Below are 27,997 nucleotides of genomic sequence, written 5' to 3'. Positions count from 1 at the left end.
CCTTCGTTTACGTGGTGACGCCAGACGCAAGCGGGGCGGAAATGTCTACCCAGGTACGGCGGGGAGGGAAGCGGCGCACCTTCTTAAAGGGGCAGCTCGCGAAGGGACGAGGTTGCCTTTCGTGGGCTGAGCAGGCGGCCTCGCGAGGGTGGGGAGGATCGGTGGGGAGGAAAACACATACAGACGCCGGGGGTCCCTGCGGAGGTCGGGGCAGCTGGGCACCCTTTGCCCCGGGCCTGGCAGGGCTAAGGGGGCCAAGCCAGGGTCCAGGGATCGGGTGCGTTTTTGCATGCGGGGTTTGGGTCTTGGGAGGTTTGTGCTGCGGGGCTGGGAACGGCCGCCTCCCCTTAGAGGGCTCCTTTCTGCCTAGCCAAGATTGATGTTGAGGGGTGGGGTGAGATGGGGCAGGAAGCCCACCTGCCACCATCCTCTGTCTCTTAGATTCGGAATGAAACTTCTCAACCACAGTAGTTCTAAATTACTTTCTTTTTATCCCAAGTGCTCAGAAAAATCCGTCCAAATCTTCAGTCGTTTGAAAACTTTTGTTGTTGTTGTTTAGTTGTTGAGTCGTGTCCGACTCTTCGTGACCCCTTGGACCAGAGCACGCCAGGCACTTCTGTCTTCCACTGCCTCCCACAGTTTGGTCAAACTCATGTTTGTAGCTTCGAGAACACTGTCCAACCATCTCGTCCTCTGTCGACCCCTCCATCTTTCCCAACACCAGGGTCTTTTCCAGGGAGTTTTCTCTTCTCATGAGGTGGCCAAAGTACTGGAGCCTCAGCTTCAGGATCTGTCCTTCCAGTGAGCACTCAGGGCTGATTTCCTTCAGAATGGATAGGTTAGATCTTCTTGCAGTCCATGGGACTCTCAAGAGTCTCCTCCTGCACCATAATTCAAAAGCATAAATTCTTCGGCAATCAGCCTTCTTTATGGTCCAGCTCTCACTTCCATACATCACTACTGGGAAAACCATAGCTTTAACTATATGGACCTTTGTTGGCAAGGTGATGTCTCTGCTTTTTAAGATGCTGTCTAGGTTTGTCACTGCTTTTCTCCCAAGAAGCAGGCGTCTTTTAATTTCATGACTGCTGTCACCATCTGCAGTGATCATGGAGCCCAAGAAAGTAAAATCTCTCACTGCCTCCATTTCTTCCCCTTCTATTTTCCAGGTGATGGGACCAGTGGCCATGATCTTAGCTTTTTGATGTTGAGCTTCAAACCATATTTTGCGCTCTCCCTTTAGAGGGCTCCTTTTTGCCTAGCCAGGATTGGTATTGAGAGGTGGGGTGAGATGGGGCAGGAAGCCCACCGGCCATCATCCTCTGTCTCGCAGATTTGGAATGAAACGTCTCAACAACAGTAATAATAATAATAATAATAATAATAATAATAATAATAATAATAATAATTTATTATTTATACCCCGCCCATCAGGCTGGCTTCCAATCGAGTGTTAAAAATAGTACAGCATTAAATATTAAAAACTTCCCTAAACAGGGCTGCCTTCAGATGTCTTTTAAAGATAAGATAGCTACTTATTTCCTTTACATCTGAAGGGAGGGTGTTCCACAGGGCAGGTGCCACTACCGAGAAAGCCCTCTATCTGGTTCCCTGTAACCTCACTTCTCACAATGAGGGAACTGCCAGAAGGCCCTCGGTGCTGGATCTCAGTGTCCGGGCTGAATGATGGGGGTGGAGACGCTCCTTCAGGTATACAGGACCGTGGTCGTTCTAAATTACTTTCTTTTGGTCCCAAGTGCTCAGAAAAATCCATCCAAATCTTCAGTCGTTTGAAAACTAGGAAGTTTAATAGAATAATAATAATAATTATAATAATAATAATTTTTTATTTATATCCCGCCCTCCCCAGCCGAAGCTGGGCTCAGGGCGGCTAACAACAATCAAAATAATCCAACATTCTAATAACACCAGGGAGTACCTTCCATGCAGTTTATGAGTATATTTTGCAAAATTGACAACGCGCCTGTTTTCATCTTAAGCTAAAGCAAGTTTTCATGGGTTGGCTGGAAACCTTTTCAGTACTGTACTGCCTTCTCAAATTCCTCCTTTTTCTTCCAGTGCAGTTTTTCTGTGCACATTCAGCAAGCGTAGCCCATTGAGACACTCCCCCATCATTCTTGACCAGGTCTTTACTCTCCACAAGTACTCTGCTGTTGCTGCATGGCTGAGCAAGAGAAATGAGCAGAGCCTTTTTTGTGGTACGGTAAAAGATTTTTGCCTCTTTTACTAGGTCTGGTACGTTCATCTCCTTCAACTGCTCTTTGTGAGCATTTCAGTTTTAAATATTCCGATTATTTCTACTTTTATTTAAGTATTTTTATTTATTTTATTTATTTACTTGATTGCCGGGGGGGGGGGGGCAGCTGACCCCCTGACTACACCTTTTTTTCATGGAGGGCAAGGCTATCAATGGGTCTCTGTCTCTCCTCTGTCAGACGCCTCATGCCTGGAATCACAGGTGCTGGCAACGTGCTGTGACACCTGTGTCTATCTGAGTGCTGGACCAGGTGGGCCACTGGCCTGATCCAGATGCAGGCTGTCCTTATGCGTCCCTACTTCCTCTCTGTGCAGGGGTGCCTCCTCAACCAGGACCAGCTCAAGGTATTCTTCTGCCTGAGGCACTTGAGAGGCAGGATTCCCACCCCGTTCCCTGTACAGGGTCTGGCTCAGCTGGTTGTTGAATCTCAGGCAATGGGACAAGGTGGCAGCAGTAGCTTAGGAGACTCCTGGCAGATGCCTCGCTCTCTGCCTAATGATAGGGCCAGCCCAGTTCTTCTTGGCTGCAGGGGATTCCTTTCTGATGCTTCCTCCAGGAAGGAATAATGGAGAAGGGGTGTTTCTGAGCATGTGCAGAGTACATTTCCATCTCCACCAGCCTCTATGTTACAGGAGAATGTAGGGGTGGGCAGGCGGTTAGGGTGGAAACCACTAAGCTTGAGCTTTCAACACCTTTTTTCCGAATTTCCCCCCCAAACATGTTCTGGGATCACAGTGCACACACACCACTTTTCTGCCTGCCGTTTCCTGGGGTAAGGGGAGAGACTCCTCTTTCCACCTGCCTTGCCCTACCCTCCGACCCTAGGAGTCCTCATAAGGGAGCTGTTCTAAAGGAAGAACTGAGGGGAGAGACTCCATCAGACAAGGCCTCCTTCTACCTGCCTTGCTCTACCCTCTAGTCCCTGCTTCTCAATGTGTACTGTGTTATTTTATGTACTGTGGCTTGCCCTTGTTTTAGTTTAGATATTACAGTGGTGCCCCGCAAGACGAATGCCTCGCAAGATGGAAAACTCGCTAGACGAAAGAGTTTTCCGTTTTGGAGGTGCTTCGCAAAACGAATCTCCTATGGGCTTGCTTCGCAAGACGAAAATGTATTGCGAGTTCCTGCGGGGTTTTTTTTCCTCCCCCCCCCCTTGCTAAGCCGCTAAGCCGCTTATCAGCTGATCCGATAAGCTGATAAGCCGCTAATAGCGCTAATCCGCTAATCTGTCAATGGGCTTGCTTCGCAAGACGAAAAAACCGCTAGACGAAGAGAATCACAGAACGGATTCTTTTCGTCTTGCGAGGCACCACTGTATTTATTGTAACTGTTGAGCGGCTTTCTGTTTAACTTTTATATTTTGATATTATTTTATACTATTCTAATGATTGTTGAATGTTACTTTTTAAGTAGGTTGCCTATTTTAAAGTTACGTTTTATTATCACATTTTTGTATTGCATTAGATTGTTAGAAGATGTACATTTTTTGTTTCTTCAGCTTGTAAACCGCCTTGAGTATTGTAAGGTAGAAAGATGGTATACAAATTTTAAAATGACGGTGGGGCTTCATGTCGTGTGCAGTCTCTCCCCTATATCCTCATAGTCACCACTTGCTCTGTCTTGCTTTGCAGAAATATCAAGGAAGGTGAGTATGATTGTCCCTCCAGGATCTGTCGTTGTTACGGATTGGCACAAGACTCCAGAGGGCAAGGAATACTTCGCCACTCTCTTGCGCCAGAACAAGCGCAGGCTCTTTGGTGAGTAGGAGGGTGACAAGAGCCTTTTGGCATGCCAACTGGAGTGCAGACTACTCTGGCAAGGAGAAGGCGCTCTGCCTGTGCTCAGAGGCACTGTCGGTTTACTGCCATCACTCTGACATGTCTCCGCATGTTGTGAGCTGGGAATGTGTGCTTTCATTTTGGGTTGCCTGAGGCTGCAGTGGCCGACTCACAGGGCTTGTTGTTCCTTTGCAGGGCTGACTGAAAGGCCAGTGCTGCCCCCACAAGTGGGTGCTGATATTGCAAGCTACAAGGTCTTCGTGTCGGGGAAGAGCGGTGTGGGCAAGACCGCCCTGGTGGCGAAGCTGGCTGGTCTGGAGGTGCCGTTGGTCCACCACGAGACAACAGGTGATGCTGGCAAGGGAAGGAGGCAGTCGCAGTTTTCTCCCTCTCCAAGGAAATATTTCTCCCTTTGCAAAACTGAGCTCATTGCCTCCATCTTATACATGTGTCAGAGACCAGGCTGAGGAGTACAGCTCTGAAGCTGCCCAGGAGCAATAAAGCAGTATAGATTTGGAATAGTGGTTTGCAGAGGGGCATAGTTCTGAAGACAAAAGTTGGGAAGAACTGGGGGGTGAACAGCAAAGTGAAGAACAGGAAGAGAGAGAGCTAACAGACGCTCTCTCGCTGGAAGGTATTCAGCATATCAGTCCAAGGTCACATAGAGTGGATAAGGTGGCTATACAAAAAGCACGGTGGTTGCAAGATCAGGTTGCAAGGCAGAAGTGACTAGGGGGGAAGTGGGTGGAATCCTTAACTGGGAACACCTTTATTCTGAGATGCGGGTGGCGCTGTGGTGTAAACCACTCAGCCTCTTGGGCTTGCCAATCGGAAGGTTGGCAGTTGGAATCACCACAATGGAGTGAGCTCCCGTTGCATGGTCCCTACTCCTGCCAACCTAGCAGTTCGAAGCACTTGCGGGAAGGTAAACGACGTTTCTGTGTGCTACTCTGGTTCACCAGAAGCAGCTTAGTCATTCTGGCCACATGACCTGGAAACTGCGGACAAACGCCGGCTCCCTCTGCCAGTAAAGCGAGATGAGCGCCGCAACCCCAGAGTCGTTCACGACTGAACTTAACTGTCAGGGGTCCTTTACCTTTACCTTTTATTCCGAGAATGGATGCTTTGTTCTTTTGCTGTGATCATTAAAGACTTAAATGGTAAGGGACTCTTTTCACTTTGTCCTGCTTATCTACAGCCAAAGGGGGGGGGGGGGAGGAAGCCAAGTCCTCGGAGCCTGACAACATGTCAGTGAAGTGCTATTTTAGGCAAAGTGATATGTTAATTTGGGCCACATCACCAGGCTTCTGGATTTCACAGAACTCTTCATCAGACACTTTTTCCTAAGCAAATATGTCGTGAAATTCAGAAAGTTGCACAGTCCTGCACTCATTGAAGTCACTCCAACAAGGCTCCTTTTATCTCCTTTGTCCATTGGGACCCACAAAGCAACTTCTGCCTGTTGAACTTCATGATTACAAATATAACTCTGGCAGCATGAGGCCTATAGGGTTGCTGTTTTTTAAATCGAAAGCCAAGACACCCGTGAGTCTGTTCTAGCTGAAGCTGTTGTGTTGCAGGGATCCAGACCACAACTGTGTATTGGCCAGCCAAGCTCAGAGAGAGTGGGAAAGCCATCTTCTTCAAGTTCTCCTTCTGGGACTGTGGCGAAGGCGTCCTTAAGAAGTTTGATCACGTACTGCCGGTGAGTGTGCTTGCAGAAGGAGGTTCAGGCCTCTTCACAGAGCCAAGCTACATCCTGACATTCAGAGAAACATCTGCTGTTGGGATCAGGTCAGGCGCACCAGTGCTAATTCCCCTACAAGAGAGATCAGGCAGGTCCCATATCTCTACACAGTGGTGCCCCGCAAGACGAATGCCTCGCAAGACGAAAAACCCGCTAGATGAAAGGGTTTTCCATTTTTCAATGCGCTTCGCAAGACGAATTTCCCTATGGGCTTGCTTCGCAAGACGAAAACGTCTTGCGAGTCTTGCGATTTTTTCCGCTTTCCCCCCTTTTTCTAAGCCGCTAAGCCTTTAATAGCTGCTAAACCGCTAATAGCGCTAATCCGCTAAGCCGCTAATAGGGTTGCTTCGCAAGACGAAAAAAACGCTAGACGAAGAGACTCGTGGAACAGATTAATTTCGTCTTGCGAGGCACCACTGTATGTTGTACAGCAGGCCCTGTTCTTTGCTGCTTTCTCAGAACGGTATGTATTTGTTTGTTTCCTTAATAATTTTTTAAAAAAATAAAATTTTCAATTTTTACACATTGTAAGTAATATAGCTTCTCTATAAGGGAGTAAAAGAAGACTCTGAAAGGGTGGATGGGAAGTCAACGGATACGAGAGATTTGTTTTGACTGTATTTTAAAAGAATATGTAAAATTTCAGAACGGTTTTAACTGGGCTCCTAACATTTGTGTTGCTTTTATATATAAAAAACCTCTCATCATATTGTGATTTTACAGTTTTGCTGATCATTCTTTTAACGTACTATTTCATTAAATGCTTTAAAATTTTGCTTAAGATGTATGTCGCTGGCTGTATGTTTGCTTAATTTGTCCTTGTTTCCTTGTGGAAAAATGCTTCTGAAGTGCAGGATATACCATTTGCTAAATACTGTAAATGATGAAACAAGGGAAGAAAAAGGTGGGCTGATTTCGGCTTTTGCTCTCCCCATGCCCCAACAGGCTTGCACAGAGAAAGTGGACGGGCTCCTGCTCCTCTTTTCGTTCACAGACCGGGCATCCTTTGACGACCTGCCAAACCAAATCTCTCGGGTGGCTGATGGGGCCAATAATGCCATCAGAATGGTGGTTGGCACCAAGTATCCTTCCAGCTGTTCGGTGCGTGTGCCATTAAAACTCACGACTTGTTGCAAGGTGCTTGAAGGGGGAAGGCAACTCTGCACGTGCTCAGGGGCATTTTACCCTTAGGGTCTCTTTCTTTAAGTGAAAAGTTTGCACAGGAGGAAAGCACTGCACATGCTCAGAGATACTCATGACTGGTTTTTTGTTTTCACCTTCTTTATCCTGCCTTTCCAAGATAAAAATCACACAGGTAAAACTTGCAGGTAAAAATGTAGTGTAGCAGTGCTATTTTTCTAGAAAAAGAGGTACTGGAACTCACCATAAACACCTCCCTCGTTCTCTTAGAATGGCAATGGCACCCACCTGAGAGGTGCTGGAAATGAGTTGCCCCCGGGGGAAAAAGCCCTGGGTGTAGGTTTTTAAAAAAACAAACAAACCATCAGGTTAAAAAGCCACCTCAGCAACTTCAGATGAAAAAACATTGTCACCAGATGCTCTGTGTAATAAAATATACCATTCTAAGGAGCCCATTTAAAAGCAAGTAAAGAGGGTGGCAGATGGAGAAAATGAATCTCTGAACAAATTTTTGTCGTTTGGAAATGGAAGGTGTCAAGAAAATAAAATAGACACATTGTTGTTTCATTTTATTCTCTGGGTCGTCTAGGGTGAGTGGGGGGTCCCCATCGCTATGATTTTGAGCTGCTTAGTTGTAGAAAAGTTAGGAAAGAATAAAACATTGAAACCAACATAATTAAACAGTAGTACGAAAGAGCGTGGATCAGGGCCAAACTTTGTGTGGTGATAAATGCACTGAATGAAAAGCAGGCTAAAGCTGGCCACTTTTCTGTTGAGGAAAAGGCTGCCGCAGGGGACTGATCCAGACTGTTGTAGGAGCAAGTCCTGGATTGGGCAGTTTTTGCTTCAGAATAAAAGCGGCCAGTTTAACCACACTGTTAAAAAATGCATGATCCTCCCCAAAGGGAGCTCATTCCTCAGACCGGGGTCTTGAGCTACTGTGCCTTTGTTGTGGTCTGTGGGGAGAGAGATTTGCCGGGCCCACATTGACCTTGATGGGGGGGGGGGGCGGAGTGTCTGGCAATCCACTTCCTTGACCGGCTCCCTCCAGGTTTGACCAGTTCGCCCACACCGACGTCACGGACCGGGACGTGGCAGCCTTCCGCCATACTTGGGGCTTGCCTGTCTTGCGGACCAAGAGCGTCAACGCGCCACGGTTGGCCGACGGACAGACCCTGGACGGCCGTGCTGGACTCTCGGATGTGGCCCACCTCCTGAACGGGCTGGCAGAGCATCTCTGGCGGCAGGACCAACTGGTGGCCGGCCTCATTGCTCCCTCCATGACTCCTGGGCCCCTGGAAGAGCAAAATCCCTGGTAAAAGTACCCTGGGGTGGCCCGTCTTTTTTCATAGCTTTTTTCTCCAGAAGAGCCATTGGGTGGCACTCAAGACCTTTGAGTAAAAAGGCTTCTGCCAAGCCTGGGCCCGGAGGACCGCTAGGCCGAAGCCATCGCTGCCATGGCAACCATGGTGGCAGGAACACATTATAGCCATGCTGATGGAGAAGACAGCCTCCTCAAGGCCAGGTGGCCCTCTGAGAGACTCTTCCTCCGCCACCTCCACGAAGCCCACAGCGCTCTTATTGTTTGCGCAGATTAATCCGGGGTCTGTTAACACTGAATTTGGGCTCTGGGCTTCAACTTGGTAGGAAGAAGAGAGAGGAATACTTCTGCCTTCTTCTTAGCCATGAGCAGAAGGTGTCCCAAAAGGAAATCAGTCTCTCCCTGTGGTGGAGTCGGATCGTGCCCACAGGGAGTGGGCAAAGTGTACCCAGCCTCCCCCCCAGTAGTTTGGTGTTGCTTTCACGCCAAGAAATCTAGTAAATGGCTTTCATTTAGCTGAGAGCTTGTGTGGCGTGTGCTTCATTCTGCTAAAGGCTCAGTAGCAGCATCCCAACCACTGTCCCCCCAGTCCAGTTTGGGCTCCTGCTGAGGTCAGAACAGCAGCACCCCCTGTTTCATTCCCCATGGATCTCCCCTCGCCCGGTAAATTCTGTTGTTGTTTTTTAAAATAATATTTATTGAAATTTCAAAAACAAAAAATTACATAAAAGACAATGAAAAATATAGGGGGAAAAGAGAAAAAACATAGAAAATACAAAGTATAAAAAATATATAGAAAAAACACTTAAAAACAAATTTATCCTTCCGTATCTTACATTTCATTTCCTTACTCTCCTGACCTCCTCTCACTTCCCTTTTTTGTATTCTAGTTCAGTTGGTTAATTCAGCAATTCCTTTCCCTCTTTGTTTTTGTCTTAGTCCTTTAACTTAATATATTATAGCTTTAAATTCTCACCTATTAACCAACCATTTTTTCATACACCTTTATGACATTACTGCTAGAACCACTTAATTTCATTCTGACATTCTAACATTCATTAATTTTACAGTATTTCTGTAAATAATCTTTAAATTTCTTCCAATCTTCTTCCACCGACTCTTCTCCCTGGTCTCAGATTCTGCCAATCATTTCCGCCAATTCCATGTAGTCCATCACCTTCATCTGCCATTCTTCCAGAGTGGGTAGATCTTTTGTCTTCCAATACTTTGCAATAAGTATTCTTGCTGCTGTTGTGGCATACATAAAGAAAGTTCTGTCCTTCTTTGGCACCATTTGGCCGACCATGCCCAGGAGAAAGGCCTCTGGTTTCTTCAGAAAGGTATATTTAAATACCCTTTTCATTTTATTATAAATCATCTCCCAGAAAGCCTTAATCCTCCCGGTAAATTCTGTGTAATGAAAGACTCAGCAGGTCTGGAGATGTTGTTGGCTGGAAGACCCAAGTGCTTTGCAGTGAACGCTTCCCAAACGGCAGGCAGCAGATGGTCCTAAGTGTATTGGGACTTGCTATACATGCTATCTGCCAGGCTTACTTGTGTATTGGGACTTGCCATACGTGCTATCTGCCAGGCTTACTTGTGTATTGGGACTTGCCATACGTGCTATCTGCCAGGCTTACTTGTGTATTGGGACTTGCCATACGTGCTATCTGCCAGGCTTACTTGTGTATTGGGACTTGCCATACGTGCTATCTGCCAGGCTTACTTGTGTATTGGGACTTGCCATACGTGCTATCTGCCAGGCTTACTTGTGTATTGGGACTTGCCATACGTGCTATCTGCCAGGCTTACTTGTGTATTGGGACTTGCCATGCGTGCTATCTGCCAGGCTTACTTGTGTATTGGGACTTGCCATACGTGCTATCTGCCAGGCTTACTTGTGTATTGGGACTTGCCATACGCGCTATCTGCCAGGCTTACTTGTGTATTGGGACTTGCCATACGTGCTATCTGCCAGGCTTACTTGTGTATTGGGACTTGCCATGCGTGCTATCTGCCAGGCTTACTTGTGTATTGGGACTTGCCATACGTGCTATCTGCCAGGCTTACTTGTGTATTGGGACTTGCCATGCGTGCTATCTGCCAGGCTTACTTGTGTATTGGGACTTGCCATACGTGCTATCTGCCAGGCTTACTTGTGTATTGGGACTTGCCATACGCGCTATCTGCCAGGCTTACTTGTGTATTGGGACTTGCCATACGTGCTATCTGCCAGGCTTACTTGTGTATTGGGACTTGCCATACGTGCTATCTGCCAGGCTTACTTGTGTATTGGGACTTGCCATACGTGCTATCTGCCAGGCTTACTTGTGTATTGGGACTTGCCATACGTGCTATCTGCCAGGCTTACTTGTGTATTGGGACTTGCCATACGTGCTATCTGCCAGGCTTACTTGTGTATTGGGACTTGCCATACGTGCTATCTGCCAGGCTTACTTGTGTATTGGGACTTGCCATACGTGCTATCTGCCAGGCTTACTTGGGGGCAGGAGGGAGGCGCAGGCACCGTCTCCGCAGAATGTTTCCATGGATCCCTTCCACGGCTTTTGTGGCTGCTGGCTGCCCTCCCCTCAGCTCAGTGCTCCTGGGATGCAGGCAAGCTGGTCCTTTCTCTCCCTTTCTGATGATAAACTTTGGTTAGAGCTTTCCTGACACAACCCCACTGGAAGGCTCTGGGTGGGCAGGAAACAGCAGGACCCCCAGGCAGAAAACGGCAGTGTAGAAAAATGGTTGCACTTTTCAGGTCCTTGGGTCCTTGCCCACCACTGCCTCCCTGCTGAACCTGCCAGCGTGGTGTAGTGGTTAAGAGCAGTGGACTTGTAATCTGGTGAACCAGGTTCGATTCCCCGCTCCTCCACCTGCAGCTGCTGGGTGACCCTGGGCCAGTCACACTTCTCTGAAGTCTCTCATCCCCACTCACCTCACAGAGTGTTTGTTGTGGGAGAGGAAGGGAAAGGAGATTGTTAGTCGCTTTGAGACTCTTTAGAAGAAGAAGAGGAGTTTGGATTTGATATCCCGCCTTTCACTCCCTTTAAGGAGTCTTTAGGGTAGTGATAAAGCGGGATATCAAATCCAAACTCTTCTTCTTCTGATATCTGAACCTTAAAAGGCCCCTTCCTACGAGGGGAGCCTGACACGGTGTCTGCAACCCAGGACTGGCTTCACCTGTGCCCTCATCCCTCCTGCTGACACCTCTCTCATGGCATCGGGGAACTCGGTAGAGCATGAGATGCTTGATCTCAGGGTGATGATTGCAGCGGGTTGGACTAGATGACCCTCGTGGTCCCTTCCAACCCTGCAATTCTGTGATGAACGTTAACCCAGTATGCAGTGTTTTAGCATTTGCCTTCACAATCATCCTGCAAGATGGGCCAATGGGGGCGGGATTGTAACTGGCTGCCTTCCCCAAACTCTGTGCTGTGAGAAATCGTGACTGGAAGGAAAGGCTCTCAGCCAGGGCCTGACTGCTCCCTATGTCCACTTAATCTCTGACCCCACAGGCATTGCTTTGCTCTGTGCAGCTTAGAGAGGAGGCTAAGGGGCCTGGGAGGTTTTCCTACCTCTCCAGAGAGGCCGAGGCAACTTCTCGTATGTGAATACCCCAGTATCATCTTTTTTTAAACGCGGCTTTTTCGTAATACAATACAATAAAAAAAACTAATCTAAATGAAAACACAAAGAGAAAAACAAAAAACCCAACAGAAGCAAGAGCAAAGCAAGGAAGGAAGAGGAAAAAGAAGCGGGAAGATAAAAATAATAAAAGAATGCCACCTTGGAAGAATGGCAGATGAAGGTGATAGACTATATGGGATTGGCAGAAATGACTGGCAGAATCCGAGACCAGGGAAAAGAGACGGCAGAAGAAGATTGGAAGAAATTTAAGAACTATCTTAAGAAACATTGCAAAATTAATGAATGTTAGAATGATGTTGGTTTAGAAATTAAGTGGTTTACAGCTGTAATGACTAAGTTAAAAGAAAAGAACGGTTAAAAACTAAATGAAATTAAGAGAGAGGACTTGCTGAATTAATAATTTGAAATTGGGATACAGAAAGGGGAGGTATGAGGAGGTCAGGGAAGTAAGTTATAAGAAAATAAGGGACTGAAATTATACTTGTTTTTGTCTGTGTTCTGTCTGTATTATTGTGTTTTTTTATATATAATTTTTGAAATTTCAATAAATATCTTTTAAAAAATAATAATAATAAAAGAATGAAAAAACATTGAATCGTAGAGTTGGAAGGGACCACAAGGGTCATCTAGTTCAACCCCCTGCAATGTGGGTTTGACCCGAACCCACAACCCTCAGATTAAGAGTCTCATGGTCTACCAACAGAGCTATCCTAAAGTATTCACTCCATCTGGTTGGTGAGATTTTCCCAGTCTTCAGACTCAGACATTTCAAGTTCATTCATTTTTCCTTCCACACAAAAAGTCTAAAAGGGGTTCTCCAATTAATGTATTTTTCCATGTATAAGACTAGGTTTCCCACCCTTAAAAATGTCAAAAATTAGGGGGCGTCTTATACTCTGGGCCATCTCCCTCCATTTTCTTAAACCTGAGTCCCCAAAAATAGGGGGCGTCTTATACATGGGGACGTCTTATAGACGGGAAAATATGGCCTTATTATCAATAAATTTCAGCAAAAGTCTCCCTCCAGACCAGCATAACAACTTTACCTCAAATGTTGAGAAGCAATGAATCCTTCATCTTTATTCACAGAGTTTCTTCAGTGTAATCAGATTAAAACAGTACTCTATAGTTATTCACTTATTGTATATTCATTAATTCACACCCAGTTCCATATGTTCCATTCCTGATTCTTGCTGGCCATGGTTTTCCAACCTGATTTAGAAAAATAAAATCCGCCTATTTCCTCGTCCTCCAGTCTTCTTCCAGGAATCTGACAGTCCTCCATCAATAGTATTCTCCAAAGGTTCTGGGTCTTCTTTAACCTCATCTTTCTCTGGTTCATTTTCATCCACCACTTTATCCATTTCAGTTCTGATCTCTTTTGGTTGCTCATCCAATAATTGTTGCATGATGCCAACAATGGCATCATGGGGTGTCCAACAGTGTTTTTACCATTACTGAGTGCTCTTGGGCTTATTAACAGGTCACTTTCTTGAAGATCTTACAGTCTCTGCTTTGAGTCTGAGTCCCCTGGATTTTTATCAAACCACATTTTCCGCATTCTTTTCTCACAGTAGCATAATTATGCTAGTTAGTTTCATTTTGCAACCAGCACTTTATCCAGAAGGACAGAGCGTTAAAAATAAAAGACAGCAAAGATTTCTAACAGTTGGAACACCTTAGCAGTTTAAAATATTGGGGGGGGCCACAATTAAAGCATGCTTTTCGTTTTGCTTTCAACCTTTTGATTTTCGTCTCTCTTCTTAAGCCAGCAATCGGGCTGCATTCTAGATTTATATTTCAACTGGCAGACAGAAAACCTCAGGCGTAATTTATAATAGTCTCACAAATAAATAAAGGGAGGTTTAGCTGACTTTATGTCCCTTGGGAGTATTACGTGGTGTTTGGGCAGAGCAGTGGAAAACAGCCTTTCGGAACCTCGGAGCTTAATCTCGGTTATCTCTGTTTTCCCGGAGATTATGTGATAACCGAGATTTATGGCTGGGCTATCATTAATCATCACATAATTATCTCCATGGACAGGGTGTCTGTCAACAAGAGATATGTAGTCCACCATTTTTCCTTCCTGGGCATGCCCCATAAGAGCAGTCAATTTGTGTTTGTTCCTGACTCTGAAGATCCTGACCCAGGCTCCATTTTGCCAAGGCCACCACTTCCTGAAAACATTACTGAAGAGTTCAGACAGCTCTTTTCTTGCTTGCCTGCCTGGAGCCAGAGTAAATATTTAATGCAGCTCGAGGGAGCTGAAGGAAGGATGTTTCTGGAATTGGAGACGGCGGTGATTCTCCTAATAGCGTGGGCTCCTCAAATTCATCTCACACCGGGATGGGCTAGGCTGGAAGGAAGCTGAAGAGCTGAAGATTCTTTGCAACCTTGCAGGCAGCAGCTTCAGTTGCATCAAAGGTTTGCCTGCAGTCCATCATAGAACCGTAGAATTTAAAGGGACCCACGGGCCATCTAGCCCAACCCCCTGCATTGCCAGGCCTGCAGGTACTTTAAAACCAGAGGGTCTTACAAAGGAAGAACATACATAAAGTTCTCCCAGAGGACCAAAAATGATGCCACCCCAGAGGCTCAGCAATGGATTGCAGCTCCCAGAAACCAGCCTTGGGTTCTCCATGGGCCGGTCTAGTTTGCCTCTTCCCCTGAGCTCTTTGGAGGCTGAAAGTGCCACTTGGCTCCTGCTACCTGCTAAAATCACACCCCTCCTTCCTCTTTCTCCAGTGCTGTTTATCCCCATTCTCTGGCTTCCCTCCTGTAAACTGCAGTGGTAGTTGTGATAGGAATTTTGAGGTCTTAGATATATGGTAATGTTCATAAGCGTACCAACCAAGCACGTACATAGATCAGCACAGGAAGACCGACCTGGAACCATTTTGATTCCTAAACTGAGCAAATGTTTTCTCTGCAAGGTCAAAGTGGGAAACTGCCTCATTGTCTCTTTCCTCACAAACCCTGTCTCAAGGGCACGTTTAAGATATGAATAGGGTGTGAGCCTGTGACATGTCCCAGGAACTAAGTCAAAATAAAAAAATTCCTTCCAGTGGCACCTTAAAGACCAACTAAGTTAGTTCTTGGTATGAGCTTTCGTGTGCATGCACACTTCTTCAGATAGGTATCTGAAGAAGTGTGCATGCACACGAAAGCTCATACCAAGAACTAACTTAGTTGGTCTTTAAGGTGCCACTGGAAGGAATTTTTTTATTTTGACAATGGCAGACCAACACGGCTACCTATCTGTAACAGGAACTAAGTATTTATCATTACGAAAGAATGGCCAGGCTCCCCAGGCAATCCAATCAAGTAACCTGCCAGACAGGAGATAAACAATGACAGGAGAAAAACAACATTCAAATTTCTGTTTTAGACCGACTTTTCTGTGATGTAGGTGTGATGTATTTGAGGGGTGGTCTTAGGTTACACCCTTTCTGTGATGTATGTATGTTGTTTCTCGGGGTGGTCTTGATCTACAGGGTGGCAATTTCAGAAGTCTTTATAAGGCCTTGCGCGCCATTGTTCTGGGTTCCTCCTTTTCTTTGTGTGAGGGGAGCACCCTGTTGCAACAGATCAATAAAGATCAGGCTTACTAGCTGCTTTGCTTCTCAATATTCTCTGGTTGGCCTCTGTTATTTTCTCCTACCAATAGGGAACCTATGTAAGGACTCTACAGTATATGGGCTCTTGGATACCCCATAAGAGAAAAGGGCAATTTTTGTTTACAACAGCACTCAGAATTATGGGGAGGGCCCCATGGCATCAAAGCCACCCCCCACAAACCGTCCCTTTCCAATGCCCCTCTCTCTCCTTTTGCCGTCAGGATCCAACATGCACTCGGTCCAGAATTTAACATTTACTGGAGAGGCCGTAGTTCAGTGGTAGAAGATAGATAGTGAAATAAATGAATTAAGGTCTTATGTAGATAATAAAGGTTCATAAATGTACCAAGCAAACACCTACATAGATATATAGGCCACATGTCTGAAGCTGCACAGGAGAGCCGCCATGGAGCCATTTTGACTCCCAGGCTGACCAGGTGTTTTCTCTGCAAGGTCAAATGTCTCCCCATTGTCTTTTCCTTCACAAATCCTGTCTTAAGGGTATGTCTGTGTATGAATAGGGTGAGCCTGTGACTTGGCTCAGGAACTAAGTACAGTGGTACCTTGGGTTACATACGCTTCAGGTTACATACTCTTCAGGTTACAGACTCCGCTAACCCAGAAATAGTGCTTCAGGTTAAGAACTTTGCTTCAGGGTGAGAACAGAAATCGTGCAGGAGGCCCCATTAGCTAAAGTGGTGCTTCAGGTTAAGAACAGTTTCAGGTTAAGTACAGACCTCCGGAACGAATTAAGTACTTAACCCGTGGTACCACTGTACTTATCATTACAAAAGACTGGTCAGGCTCTCCAGGGTATCAATCAAGTAAGCATTAACAGGTAACTTGCCAGACAGGAGGTAAACAACCCACTCAGATTTCTGCTTTAGCCCACCCTTTCTGTGATGTAGGTATGATGCTTCTGGGGGTGGTCTTTGACTCCAAGGTGGGCAATTCAAAATGTCTATATAAGGGCAGACACACCTTGGTTCGGGGTCCTCCTCCTTCTCCTGTGTGTGAAAGGAGCACCCTGTTGCAACAGTTCAATAAAGATCAGGCTTACGAGCTGCTTTGCTTCTCAATATTCTCTGGTTGGCCTCTGTTTTTTCCTCCGACCGATGGAGAACCTACAAAGGACTCTATAAGGGCTCTTGTGTCCCCCATAAGGGAATAAGGGCAGATTTTTCGTTTATTACAATTTATTACGGTCAAAGACCAGCTCACGAAACATAACACAATAAAAACAGCGTTCATAAAGATAAAATATACAATCGGAACAGATTGCAGCAATAGCTCATGAGTTAAAATTGAGATATATACATACACCCGTACAACTGAGATTTGGGCTACCATAAAAAAATGGACCCTGAGGCACCCCAAAGGGCAACTTCAGCATTTCCCTAGTAAGCTATTTTATTCTAGAGGATGATCTGTGCCTGCAAATCTGGGTGCAGAATCTGGCTTCCAGCCAGGTAGTTCAGTGGTAGAACAGCTGCTTGGCATGGAGAAGGCCCCAGGTTCAATCCCCGCTGGCAGCATCGCCTGGTAGGGCTAGGGACAGACCCCCTGCCTGAAAACCCGCCGGAGAGCCACTGCTGCCAGCCAGTGCAGACAATGTTGGGGCTGGTTGAAAGAACGTTGGCAGCCCAGGGTTAGTTAGAATTGCAAGGTGGCAGCCTCTTCTTGCAGTACTGTCCCCCCTCCCAAATCTACAGAGCAGATGTGTTTTGGATAAGGAAAGGGGGAGTGGGGGGGCAGGACTGGTGGATTGTGCCCCTCCTTAATTTGACGACCCTCTTCCAGGCAGAAGGCTGTTGCAGGGATGGAGACACCATCTGCCTGCTGGAATGTCAGCCTGCCTCCAACTCTGTTTCTCTTACAGATTGAGGTTGAATCCTGACAAGACAGAAGTACTGTTTTGGGGGGACAGGAGGCGGGCAGGTGTGGAGGATTCCCTGGTCCTGAATGGGGTAACTGTGCCCCTGAAGAACCAGGAGCGCAGCCTGGGAGTCATTTTGGACTCACAGCTGTCCATGGAGACACAGGTCAAATCTGTGTCCAGGGCAGCTGTTTACCAGCTCCATCTGGTACGTAGGCTGAGACCCTATCTGCCTGCAGACTGTCTCACCAGAGTGGTGCATGCTCTGGTTATCTCCCGCTTGGACTACTGCAATGCACTCTACGTGGGGCTTCCTTTGAAGGTGACTCGAAAACTACAACTAATCCAGAATGCGGCAGCTAGACTGGTGACTGGGGGCGGCCGCCGAGACCATATAACACCGGTCTTGAAAGACCTACATTGGCTCCCAGTACGTTTCCGAGCACAATTCAAAGTGCTGGTGCTGACCTTTAAAGCCCTAAATGGCCTTGCTCCAGTATATCTGAAGGAGCGTCTCCACCCCCATCATTCAGCCCGGACGCTGAGGTCCAGCGCCGAGGGCCTTCTGGCGGTTCCCTCATTGCGAGAAGCAAAGCTACAGGGAACCAGGCAGAGGGCCTTCTCGGTAGTGGCGCCCGCCCTGTGGAACGCCCTTCCAGCAGATGTCAAAGCGATAAACAACTACCTGACATTCAGAAGACATCTTAAGGCAGCCCTGTTCAGGGAAGTTTTTAACGTGTGATATTTTACTGTAATTTTGGTTTTTATGGAAGCCGCCCAGAGTGGCTGGGGAGGCCCAGCCAGATGGGCGGGGTATAAATAATAAATTATAATATTATTATTATTATTATTACACAAAGAGAGGATGCTCGAATGGCAGGTGAAGATGATGGACTATATGGAACTTGCCGAACTGACTGGGAGACTCCCGAGGCCAGAGAGAAGAGACGGTGGAAAAAGACTGGAAGAAGTTTAAAGAATATTTGAAGAAATAGGTTAATATTTAAATTTTAGAATAGCTTTGGAAGTAGATATAGGCTGTAGGGTTAGAAGTAGAAGATAAAGGTAAAGGTAAAGGGACCCCTGACCATTAGGTCCAGTCATGACCGACTCTGGGGTTGCAGTGCTCATCTCACTTTATTGGCTGAGGGAGAAGGCATACAGCTTCCGGGTCATGTGGCCAGCAGGACTAAGCCGCTTCTGGTGAACCAGAGCAGCGCACGGAAACGCCGTTTACCTTCCCATCGAAGCAGTACCTATTTATCTACGTGCACTTTGTGTTGCGGGGATTCGAACCGCCGACCTTCTGATCAGCAATTCTTAGGCTCTGTGATTTAACCCACAGCACCACCCGTAGAAGATAGTGTATTTTAAAAGAATATTCTTTGTAAGTGATAAAATGTGAAGATTTTTATGGTAAATGTAAGTGTGATAAAAATGGTTATGATATATGAAACTGAATTATGATATATGAAACTGCTAAAGATGAGGTAAAATGAAAATCAGATAGGGGGGACTTGGGGAAGCTCACCTAACAATGTTTAGAAATAATAAGGATAAGACAAAAAAAATTGTATTTTTGTATTTGTTTGTATTGTTTATTTGTGTTATAAAATGAATAATTAAAAAAAAAACAATAAACAAAGAGAGGATGCTCTGATTTCTCCCTGACCACCCACCTCTTTCCCCCTCCTCCCACCTTTGCACAATCCCTCTTTGCCACCCCCCCACCCCTCCGTGCCCCCCCCCCACCAGGCTGACAGGCAGCAAGAGATTGTGCCGGGAAGCCTCCTCTGCTTCTGCTGCTGCTGCTCCTCCTCCTCCATCCCATAGCTGCTCAGCAACAGCAGAGCAGGGGCCTGCCAGTGCGTGGGGCTGGAGGGGGGGGCAACAGGCAGGCAGCGGGCTGGCGTGGCTCCCAGCGCCCCTCCTTTCCCAGGCCATAGGCACTGCCTCTCCTGCTGCTCCTGCTCTGACATCACTGCTCCATCTCCTTTGCAGGACCAGAAAGATGCTGCACAGCGCAGAATGATGGAGGTCCCCAGGCCATGGATGAGGAGCTAGGGGAGGGCAAGGAGACTCTCTGGCTTTGGAGGGCCCCCCACCCACCCAAATGAGCTTCTCTCCTGTATCCCACCTCCCTCTGGAAGGACTGAAGCGGTGATGGAAGCTGCAGCCTGAGTCTCCTTCCCCGACAACGCCCCCCCCCCAAGCCACCATGATTCGCAAGAAGGTCTCTGGGTCAGATGCCCAGGACACCGGCCTGCTCATCGGCCTGGGGAAAAGCCCGTCAGGCCTCTACGAGGATTCCAGTATTCTCCCCAACGGGGGCGCTGGAAGGGACACCTTCGTAAGTACACGGGGAAGGCAGGGCAAGCAATCCCAGTAGGGGGTTCTTTCCAGAACTAGGGGGGTGTTGGGATCAATGCCTTTCGTGCCTCCCGCAAGGGGAGGTTTTTCCTCGGGCCGCTGTTTGGAGCCTAGCTGCGATTGCCCAGTGGCAAGGGGGAGGCGCTCTGTGTGTGCTCAGGGACTACACTCCCCCGCCAGCTTTATTTAGAAGCAAGTCCTGGGTGTGTCTCAAGAAAGAAAGAAGGAAAGGGGTTCAGATCTGCAGGTGTAAGACCCCCGTACCCCTAACAGCATCACTTGGTGGGGTCTCTCCTTCAAATCCAGCCCTGGGAGGAGGGAGGAGGCACAATTCTGCTGTCAGACCACAACCCAGAAAAGCAGCAGAACTTTTGTCCCCATTTAAAAATGCAATTGTGGGCAGTGGCGTAGCGTGGGTTGTCAGTACCCGGGGCAAGGCAAGTAATTTGCGCCCCCTAACCCGTGGATTTGCGCCCCCTAACCCTAACCCCCAGATGTTGCGCCCGGTGCGGCCGGGCCCCCCTGCACCCCCCCACGCTACGCCACTGATTGTGGGGTTCAGCTGCCCACTGCTACTGTACACAAATAGGGTGGGGGTGGAGCCAGTGGGCAAAGCCTTTCTGTGCCCCTTGGTTTTTTTTGCTGCAAACTGTGAGCCCCCCCCCCAAAGTTGCACGAAGGCTGAGCTGCTGATTAAGGACTGGCAGGTGGGAGGGCCCCAATTCTAGGCCAGGCCAGGCCAGTTAATCCCAGATTTAAAAAACCAAAACAATAAGAGCAGGTCCTATTAACGGGAAGGAGGGGGTTCCCCATCTAGGACTGGCTCAGTGGCGTAGCGTGGGGGGTGCAGGGGGGGCCGGCCGCACCGGGCGCAACATCTGGGGGTTAGGGTTAGGGGGCGCAAATCCACGGGTTAGGGGGCGCAAATTACTTGCCTTGCCCCGGGTGCTGACAACCCACGCTACGCCACTGGACTGGCTGGCCCACTTTGCAAGGCTGCAGCTTCAGGCACCCACCAGGCTCTACAGGGGCTTCCACATTCCGTCTCAGACGCAGCATAGTCCCCCAAATGTGGCCCCATCCTGATTTTGTTTTCAGGATGTGGACGACGACGACGACCCCATCTACATTTATGGCGATGAAACTTATGGCTACCCCAGCAGTGCCAGCGGGAATTACTTCCGAGATGGGAAGACGAAGATAGGCAAGTATAACCCCTTCTTCCTTGCTCCGGTGTTTTGCCCGAGTTGCAGTTTTGCAACCGCAGAGCAAAGGGGTCTTCGGCTTCCGCAAACTCCGAGCAGCAGGCAGCGCGAAAATGAACCCGTGTTGCTCTGGCCACATGCTCTGGCCTTGCGGGGGGTGGGCTGCACTTCGGTTGTGGAACAGGGCACCCCTCCCCGGGCGCCCACAATTCCCTTGCCATCTCATTCTCTGCCTGCAGATTTTGTGCTGGTCTGGGAGGAGAAGCTGCGTCCCTCGAAGAAGAGGCGCAACAAACAGCCCCACCCGGAAGGCGAGAGGGCAGCGGGCCAGAGGGCCGGGTGGGAGGCGGCCCGTGGGCGTCACGAGAGGTGGAGACAGAAGTTCCTCAAGAACCTGTGCACTGCCGGCCTCTTGATGGAGAAGGTGAGGGGGCTTTGCTGGCAGGGGTCTCCTGGAGGGCTTCGGGCAAAGTTGTACCAAGGCTCCCTTGTGCCCTTGGCAAGGAGCTGCACTGGCACCTCTGAAGCTGGGATAGACCATGAAGCAGAAACTCAAAAAGTTCGCTTTCTGTCTGCCGGCCTGCCTGCCTGCCTTCTTTTCCACTATTGGGCACTCCACTCATTTCATTTCACTTTTCCATATTACCATACGCAATGCGGTTTACAGCAGCAAAATATACAACAAAGAACCCAGACTTTAGAACAGGCATAGGCAAGCTTGGCCCTCCAGATGTTTTGGGACTACAACTCCCATCATCCCTAGCTAACAGGACCAGTGGTCAGGGATGATGGGAATTGTAGTCCCAAAACATCTGGAGGGCCGAGTTTGCCTATGCCTGCCTTAGGATAATGTGATCGAATACAAAAAGTCATAATAAAATATAACTTTAAAATGGGACGGCTTATATTGGACTTATATCCACTAAAGTACAGTCATACCTCACGTTACGTCTACTTCAGCTTACGTTCTTGCAGGTTACGTCCCCGGCGACCCGGAAGTACCGGAGAGGGTTACTTCTGGGTTTTGCCACTTGCACATGCGCAGAAGCGCAAAATGACATCACACGCATGCACAGCCGTGGCGAATCGCAACCCGCGCATGCGTAGACGCGCCACTGCGGGTTGCATTCTTTTCATGTTGCGGACGGACCTCCGGAACGGATCCCGTTCGCAACCAGAGGTACCACTGTACAGTCAAACCTCGGTTGTCCAACATAATCCGTTCCAGAAGTCCGTTTGGCTTCCGAAACGTTCAGCAACCAAGGAGCAGCTTCCGATTGGTTGCAAGAGCATCCTGCACTCAAGCAGAAGCTGCGTTGGCAATTCAGCTTCCGAAAAACATTCGAAAATGGAGCCGTTTGGTGCCAAGGTTTGACTGTAGTATCCAATAATCTCTGGGAATATAATAGTACACAACTAACTCTCAAAACATCGGCAAATAATAATTAAACAGAAATTCACTCTTAGCATATACAGTAAATAATTACTAAACTGTGATCCGTAAAACCCAAAAGATAGACGCAAGTCACAATGCATAAAATACCATATATTTGTTATAATTGTGGAAAATTAATTATTTTTTAAAAAAAACCACACACAAAACAATGCATAAAATACCGCAATACGTTCAAAACCATGTAAAAGGATCAAGTGGGGAAACAAAGATGCCTGATGGTTTATTTTTAAGAAATCCCAAACTCCTCCACTCATGCTTCTAATAGCTCCACCAGCCAACTGGGGAGGGGGCCCAGGCTTCAGGCTTGTGTTTTCTTGGGGGCCACAGTCTTTGTGCTGAACTCCATGTGGAAGAGAGCTTGGCCGAGGCTTCCAGGAAGCCCCTCACCCTCTTCTCAGCAGCCTGTCTCCTTCTCAGGAGGAGACTCTGAGCGACCGCAAGGGAATTCACTACATGAAGCTGAGCGCGCCCTGGGAAGTGCTGGTTTACTACGCAGAGGAGCTATGCATGCGGGCCCCTCTCCAGGTGAGTGCCGGCGCATGCAGGTGCGGTGGGGGACCCATTTGGCTTCCTCGCAGGCTGCCTTCTTGCCAGCGGTCTACCTCCTAGCCCCTCCGTCTCCTCTTGTGCCCCCATCGCAGGCCCACCCCAACCCGGATCGCAACAGCTCTGACGACCTGCTTCGGAAATTGCACCTGCCGAACATTATGGCTCAGCAGGTGCCCAAGAAGCCCGTTGACTACTACACCTGTGCCTTCCGAAAGTCCAAGCTGGACAAGTGAGTGAGGGCAGGTGTGGGGAACCACCAAGGGGGGGGGAACCTCCAAGGGGTGAACCCCAGGTGGCCCTCAGGCCTTTCTGTGTGGCCCATAGCTGTCAACGTACAGATTTGAAAATAAGGGACCAGCAGCCTCAAAAATAAGGGATCAGCAGCCAAAATAAGAGATTTTGCGGACACAAATATGTGTCCCTCCGAGCCAAAGGCAGAAAGCCCAGCCAGCAGCCAAACGAAGCCTCAAGCGGTGGTTCCCACAGCGCAGCAACCCGGCAAAGGGGATGCAGCAAGGAAAACCACCGTCACCTCTCCGCTGGGAAGCGCTGAGCAAAGGCAACGCGGCCGATTTGATTGGCACAAGGCATGCAAGCTCCACCCCCCAGTCGTTCTTAGACTCCTTATTGGGTGAGCAACGCAGCCAAGCAACACAGTTGGAGCCTCCCTCCTCCCTGGCCGGCAGGGAGGGAGGGAGAGGAGCTGCTTCCTTTGAAACCCGGGAAATTTAAGGGACATCATCAATAAGGGACAGCAGCGGGACACAGCACTGGGATAAGGGAGTTTCCCGCCAAATAAGGGACAGTTGACAGCTATGGTGTGGCCCCCAGGACACTTCTCAGACCATACCCACCTTTTCGGTCTCCAAAGGAAGCCTTTCAGCAGTCGTGCCGTGTTTGGGCATGGCTGGGAAGTTTCTGAGGATGCCTGCAAGGTCTTTTGTCCAACTGGAGAAGGGCTGCGGTGCTGGGGGGAGGCAAGACCTGTGGCTTTTGTGTGGCTGGAAGATACCAAGAGAAGAGTCACTTCCATTGCCCCACACAAGTTTTGCCTCTGGCCATGCCCACCATTGCCACACAGCCCTCAAGGACCACCTCTTTCCATATGAACCTACCCAGACCCTGCAATCATCATCCGAGGCCCTTCTTTGTCTGTAGTGTAGCAGCATGGGAACGGGGCCTTTTTGGCGGTGGCTCCCCATTTGTGGAATGCTCTCCCCAGGGAGGCTCGCCTGGTGCCTTCATTATACACTTTTAGGCGCCAGGCGAAATCGTTCCTCTTTAACCAGGCCTTTGGCTGACTGACAGACATCCATGCCCTTTTAAAACGTGTGTGTGTGCGCGCACACATTTATTGGGTTGTTTTCATTGTGCATTTTGCATTTTTATATTGTGATTTTACGTTGTAACTGCCCAGAGACTTGCGGGTATAGGGCAGTATGCAAATATAATAATAATAATAATAATAATAATAATAATAATAATAATAATAATAATAATAATAGCAGCCTAGTGGGGGGGTCTGGCAGGCCAGATAGAGAAGCATGAGGGCCGTAGTTGTGCCTGCAATTACCCTGCTCCATTCCCAAAACTGCTTTGGCCAGAGGTGACACAAAAGCTGCCCAGGCTGAGGCCTCGGGGAAGCTGCCCAGTGCTTCCACCCCAGCCTGTGCCCAGCTCTCCTTCTCTCCCTCTCTCTCCCTATTTCAGGTTCCTGGGCAGCGAGCAGCACGATTCGTACTTCACCAACACGCAGAGGCATCGCATTGTGAGCCCTTGGGGTGGGGAATGGGGCAGCCTGGCAGCAAAGAGGAGGAGGAGGAAAGGGAGGAGGAGGCAACTTGGACGATGCCCTTTCCTTTTCCTCCCACCTGGCTAAACCGCCCCCCTGACCACCACCCCTCTCTCTCCCAGGTGTATGAGATCCTGGCCCGGACCATCTATGGCAAGAGGAAGCATGCAGAGATGGGCATCGACCGGCTGCTGAATGAAGGGGTCTACTCCGCAGCCTTCCCACTGCATGAGGTGAGAGAGACACTGGGGGGGTTGGGATAATAATAATAATAATAATAATAATAATAATAATAATAATAATTTATTTATATCCCGCCCTCCCCAGCTGAAGCTGGGCTCAGAGCGGCTAACAACAGTAAAATAATACAGCATTCTAAAATCAATTCATTATAAAATCAGTTTAAATCAAATTAATGGCAACCATTGGGCTAGAGTTCTCTGAGGAGCCAGTTTAGGGATTCCCTAACGCATGAGAGGGGTCCGAGACCCCCTGCTCCTTGACTCCAGGTCTCTGCGGGTGCTGGTTGCAGTTCCTTAGTGCTGGGGTTGGGGGTGGTTCAGCAGAGGAACAGCTGCTCTGCATGCAGAAGGTCCCAAGTTCACTCCTTGGTATCTCCAGCGAGGAATGGGAGAGACCCCATCTCTGGGACTCAGCAGAGCCGCTGCAGCTGCCAGTCAGTGTGAGCAGTACTATGCTGTATGGATGCACTGACCTGTTCTTGGAGGGCACTTTGCATGTGCCCCAAGACACCCTTTTCCCTCTGCTTATGGTCATGGCGGTTTCACTTGTGCTGCTTCACTTGTGCAGAGCTCGTCCAAGGTGGAAGTGTCGTTAGAATAAAATTAAAAACTGAAAACGAAGAAGCTGCCAGTCTGCGATGTGGTTCCCCAGCCACCTTAGCCCTCCCAGGCCCGGGGCAAGGGTACCTGGCCACTGCATGGGCTTCCTTGCCTCTCACACAAATGATAAACCCCAACGTGGAAAATATTGTATGTAGATTATATCAGATAAAAAAAATCAGGTTATATCTAACATAAAAGGCCAACAGTGAGTGCAAAGAACAGCACATAATATTTTGCAGGATGTTACAGGTTTGTTAGGCTGTGTTCTTTTGGGGGGGGGGTAACTGTTTTTTCATCTTTACTTTTTTCCAACTGAAATTAAAATCCTGCTATTTTTCGTGAGGCTGTACACCTTGGCCTCTACACCTCCGTCCCTTGGGAGTCTGGGATCCTCCCCAAGGATGGCTGTGCTACCTTCTGACATCATTTCCTGTGGGTGATGATGTGACTTCCTGTGGGTGATGATGTCACACGTCCACTTAACCTCTTCCCTTCCGGCTCCTCCTCCCGCAGGGCCCCTTTGAGCTGCCCGAGTACGAGGTCCTGGGCGAAGAGCTGAACCCCCGCCAGATCCTGTACCGCTTCTGGGCCCAGTGGCGCTGCTGGTACAAATACCAGCCTTTGGACCACATCCGGGAATACTTTGGGGAGAAGGTGGCCATTTATTTCGCCTGGCTGGGTGAGGTGCCCTCTTTTGTCTCCTCCTTGGCTGTGACAAGACGCTGTTCAGAACTCCGGAAAAGGGAAGCAAGGAAGGTGCCGAGGCAGGCAGGGGCCCAAAATCACTCTGCGGTTGCTCAGAGGCCATGTGCACACCAAGCCTTTGTTTTTGTTTTTTTTAAATAATGTTTATTAAGGTTTCACAAACAATAACAAGTTTCAAAATTTAAACATAAGAAAAGCTTCAAGAATAAAAACATACAAGAACAAAACAGATAAAAAATAGACAGTAAAAAATAGACAGTAAAAAACAATTAGCAAAAGAAAGGAAGAAAAGAAAAGAAAAGAAAGAAAAATAAAAAGCAGAACAGAAAATAGGTTAATATTTTCATCTCTTATACTTCATTCACTAGTTTCTTGACCTCCTCACATCTCCCATTTTGTATTCCAGTTCAGATATTAAATTCAGCAAATCCTTACCCTCTAGCATTTATCCTTTATCAATCCCCATTTACATTTTCTTAATAATCTTTTTACCAATACCACGTGTGTGTGAGTGTAAGCTGCCAGAGGTCTCCCTCTTCTTTACATTCCCATATACCGTATTTTTCACTCTATAAGACGCACTTTTCCCCTCCTAAAAAGTAAGGGGGAATGTGTGTGCGTCTTATGGAGTGAATGCAGGCTGCGCAGCTATCCCTGAAGCCAGGAGAGCGAAATAGCCATGCAAAGCCTCTGGAGCACAGCGGGAAGAACGCTCCCCCTGCCCTGAAGAGGCTTGGTGTGGCTATCCCAGAAGCCAGAACAGCAAGAGGGACAGCTGCTGTCGCTGCAGAGTGATCCCTCTTGCTGTTCTTACTTCCCTTCGCTGGAGAGGTACTGCGCAGAGAGGGAGAGCTGCGCAGTGCCCCTTCAGCGAAGCGGGAGGAGAAATGGAGCCCCTTCCATTTCTCCTCCCGCTTTGCTGGAGAGGCGCTGCGCTGAGAGGGAGAGAATATATTTTTTTCTTGTTCTCCTCCTCTAAAACTAGGTGCGTCTTGTGGTCGGGTGCGCCTTATAGAGCAAAAAATGCGGCACCTTGTTTCTCTTCTGTTATTGTGTGTGCTCCCGTTTGAGCCTTGCATTCTCCACGTGCTCAGAGATAACCTTTGAAGCGGCTTTGGGTCTCATGAGGTGCCGAGTTCAGCTCCTGCTCTGCATCTAAGTCCTGAGCAGGGAGACTTGGGGGTGGGGGAAATCTGGGCTTGAGGAAGGCGGAGCCCAGCCCATAAACTCTGGCCTGGAAGGGGCTCAGGTTGGGGGGCGGCAGGGCAATGTTGGGTGCCCTCTGCTCATGGGCTCGGCCTCACCTGTCTCCCCTGCAGGCTTCTACACGGCTTGGCTCCTCCCAGCGGCCGCTGTCGGCACTTTGGTCTTCCTTGCCGGCCTCTTCACCATGGGGACAAACACGCCAGCGTGAGTGGGGCAGGGGTTGTGGGGAGGAGGAGGGCAGTCAGCTTGTGGGAGAGCCAGCATGTCTCACCCCCAACATGACACCCCCCTTTCCAAGCATCCCTTTCCAAACTCTCATCCTGCATCTTGGGCCCCATGGGGGTGGGAAGCTCCATCTCTTTTATGGCTGTGCATCAGGCAGAAGTTCAACTGGTGAAGCATTTCCTAGCCTGCTTCTGCATGGGCAGGAGGAGACTGGCCACACATTGGGCCTTCAG

General features: G+C 48.4%; 2 protein-coding genes and 1 long non-coding RNA gene across 8 annotated transcripts in view; all 3 read left to right on the top strand.

Moving 5' to 3' along the window:
• Nucleotides 1-18,477, top strand: part of LOC310712107 — a 40,425-nt gene extending 21,948 nt beyond the window's left edge. The window contains exons 2-3 of the long non-coding RNA XR_014528765.1: nucleotides 16,136-17,420; nucleotides 18,274-18,477. This is a non-coding gene — a long non-coding RNA (uncharacterized lncRNA). The remainder of the gene's footprint in view (nucleotides 1-16,135; nucleotides 17,421-18,273) is intronic.
• CPLANE2 (ciliogenesis and planar polarity effector complex subunit 2) lies at nucleotides 13-8,784 on the top strand. Of its 5 annotated transcripts, none has more exons than XM_083514717.1 (7): nucleotides 53-161; nucleotides 2,080-2,219; nucleotides 3,910-4,035; nucleotides 4,252-4,404; nucleotides 5,637-5,761; nucleotides 6,749-6,885; nucleotides 7,995-8,784. In XM_083514717.1, exons 3-7 carry the CDS (start codon nucleotides 3,930-3,932, stop codon nucleotides 8,260-8,262), a joined length of 789 nt encoding a protein of 262 aa, XP_083370843.1. In that variant the 5' UTR covers nucleotides 53-161; nucleotides 2,080-2,219; nucleotides 3,910-3,929; the 3' UTR covers nucleotides 8,263-8,784. The 5 variants fall into 5 exon arrangements, with proteins under 5 accessions (XP_083370842.1, XP_083370843.1, XP_083370844.1 ...); XM_083514715.1 differs by lacking the exon at nucleotides 53-161 and adding an exon at nucleotides 275-312; XM_083514714.1 differs by lacking the exon at nucleotides 53-161 and adding an exon at nucleotides 1,022-1,359.
• A 702-nt stretch (nucleotides 18,478-19,179) lies between the features above and the next one.
• LOC310712045 (anoctamin-7-like) overlaps nucleotides 19,180-27,997 on the top strand; it is a 28,926-nt gene continuing 20,108 nt past the window's right edge. For both annotated transcript variants that reach the window (XM_083514637.1, XM_083514636.1), the window contains exons 1-9: nucleotides 19,180-19,761; nucleotides 20,880-20,985; nucleotides 21,226-21,410; nucleotides 22,860-22,967; nucleotides 23,084-23,220; nucleotides 24,702-24,759; nucleotides 24,906-25,016; nucleotides 26,142-26,307; nucleotides 27,653-27,743. In XM_083514637.1, coding sequence (XP_083370763.1) covers nucleotides 19,630-19,761; nucleotides 20,880-20,985; nucleotides 21,226-21,410; nucleotides 22,860-22,967; nucleotides 23,084-23,220; nucleotides 24,702-24,759; nucleotides 24,906-25,016; nucleotides 26,142-26,307; nucleotides 27,653-27,743 — 1,094 coding nt within the window. In that variant the 5' untranslated portion in view covers nucleotides 19,180-19,629. The remainder of the gene's footprint in view (nucleotides 19,762-20,879; nucleotides 20,986-21,225; nucleotides 21,411-22,859; nucleotides 22,968-23,083; nucleotides 23,221-24,701; nucleotides 24,760-24,905; nucleotides 25,017-26,141; nucleotides 26,308-27,652; nucleotides 27,744-27,997) is intronic.

The sequence above is a fragment of the Podarcis liolepis genome (assembly GCF_965112155.1).
Source record: "Podarcis liolepis genome assembly, chromosome: 7".
Taxonomy (NCBI): domain Eukaryota; kingdom Metazoa; phylum Chordata; class Lepidosauria; order Squamata; family Lacertidae; genus Podarcis; species Podarcis liolepis.
Note: the sequence above shows the minus strand (reverse complement) of the source record. Positions and strands in the feature narration are given on the sequence as shown.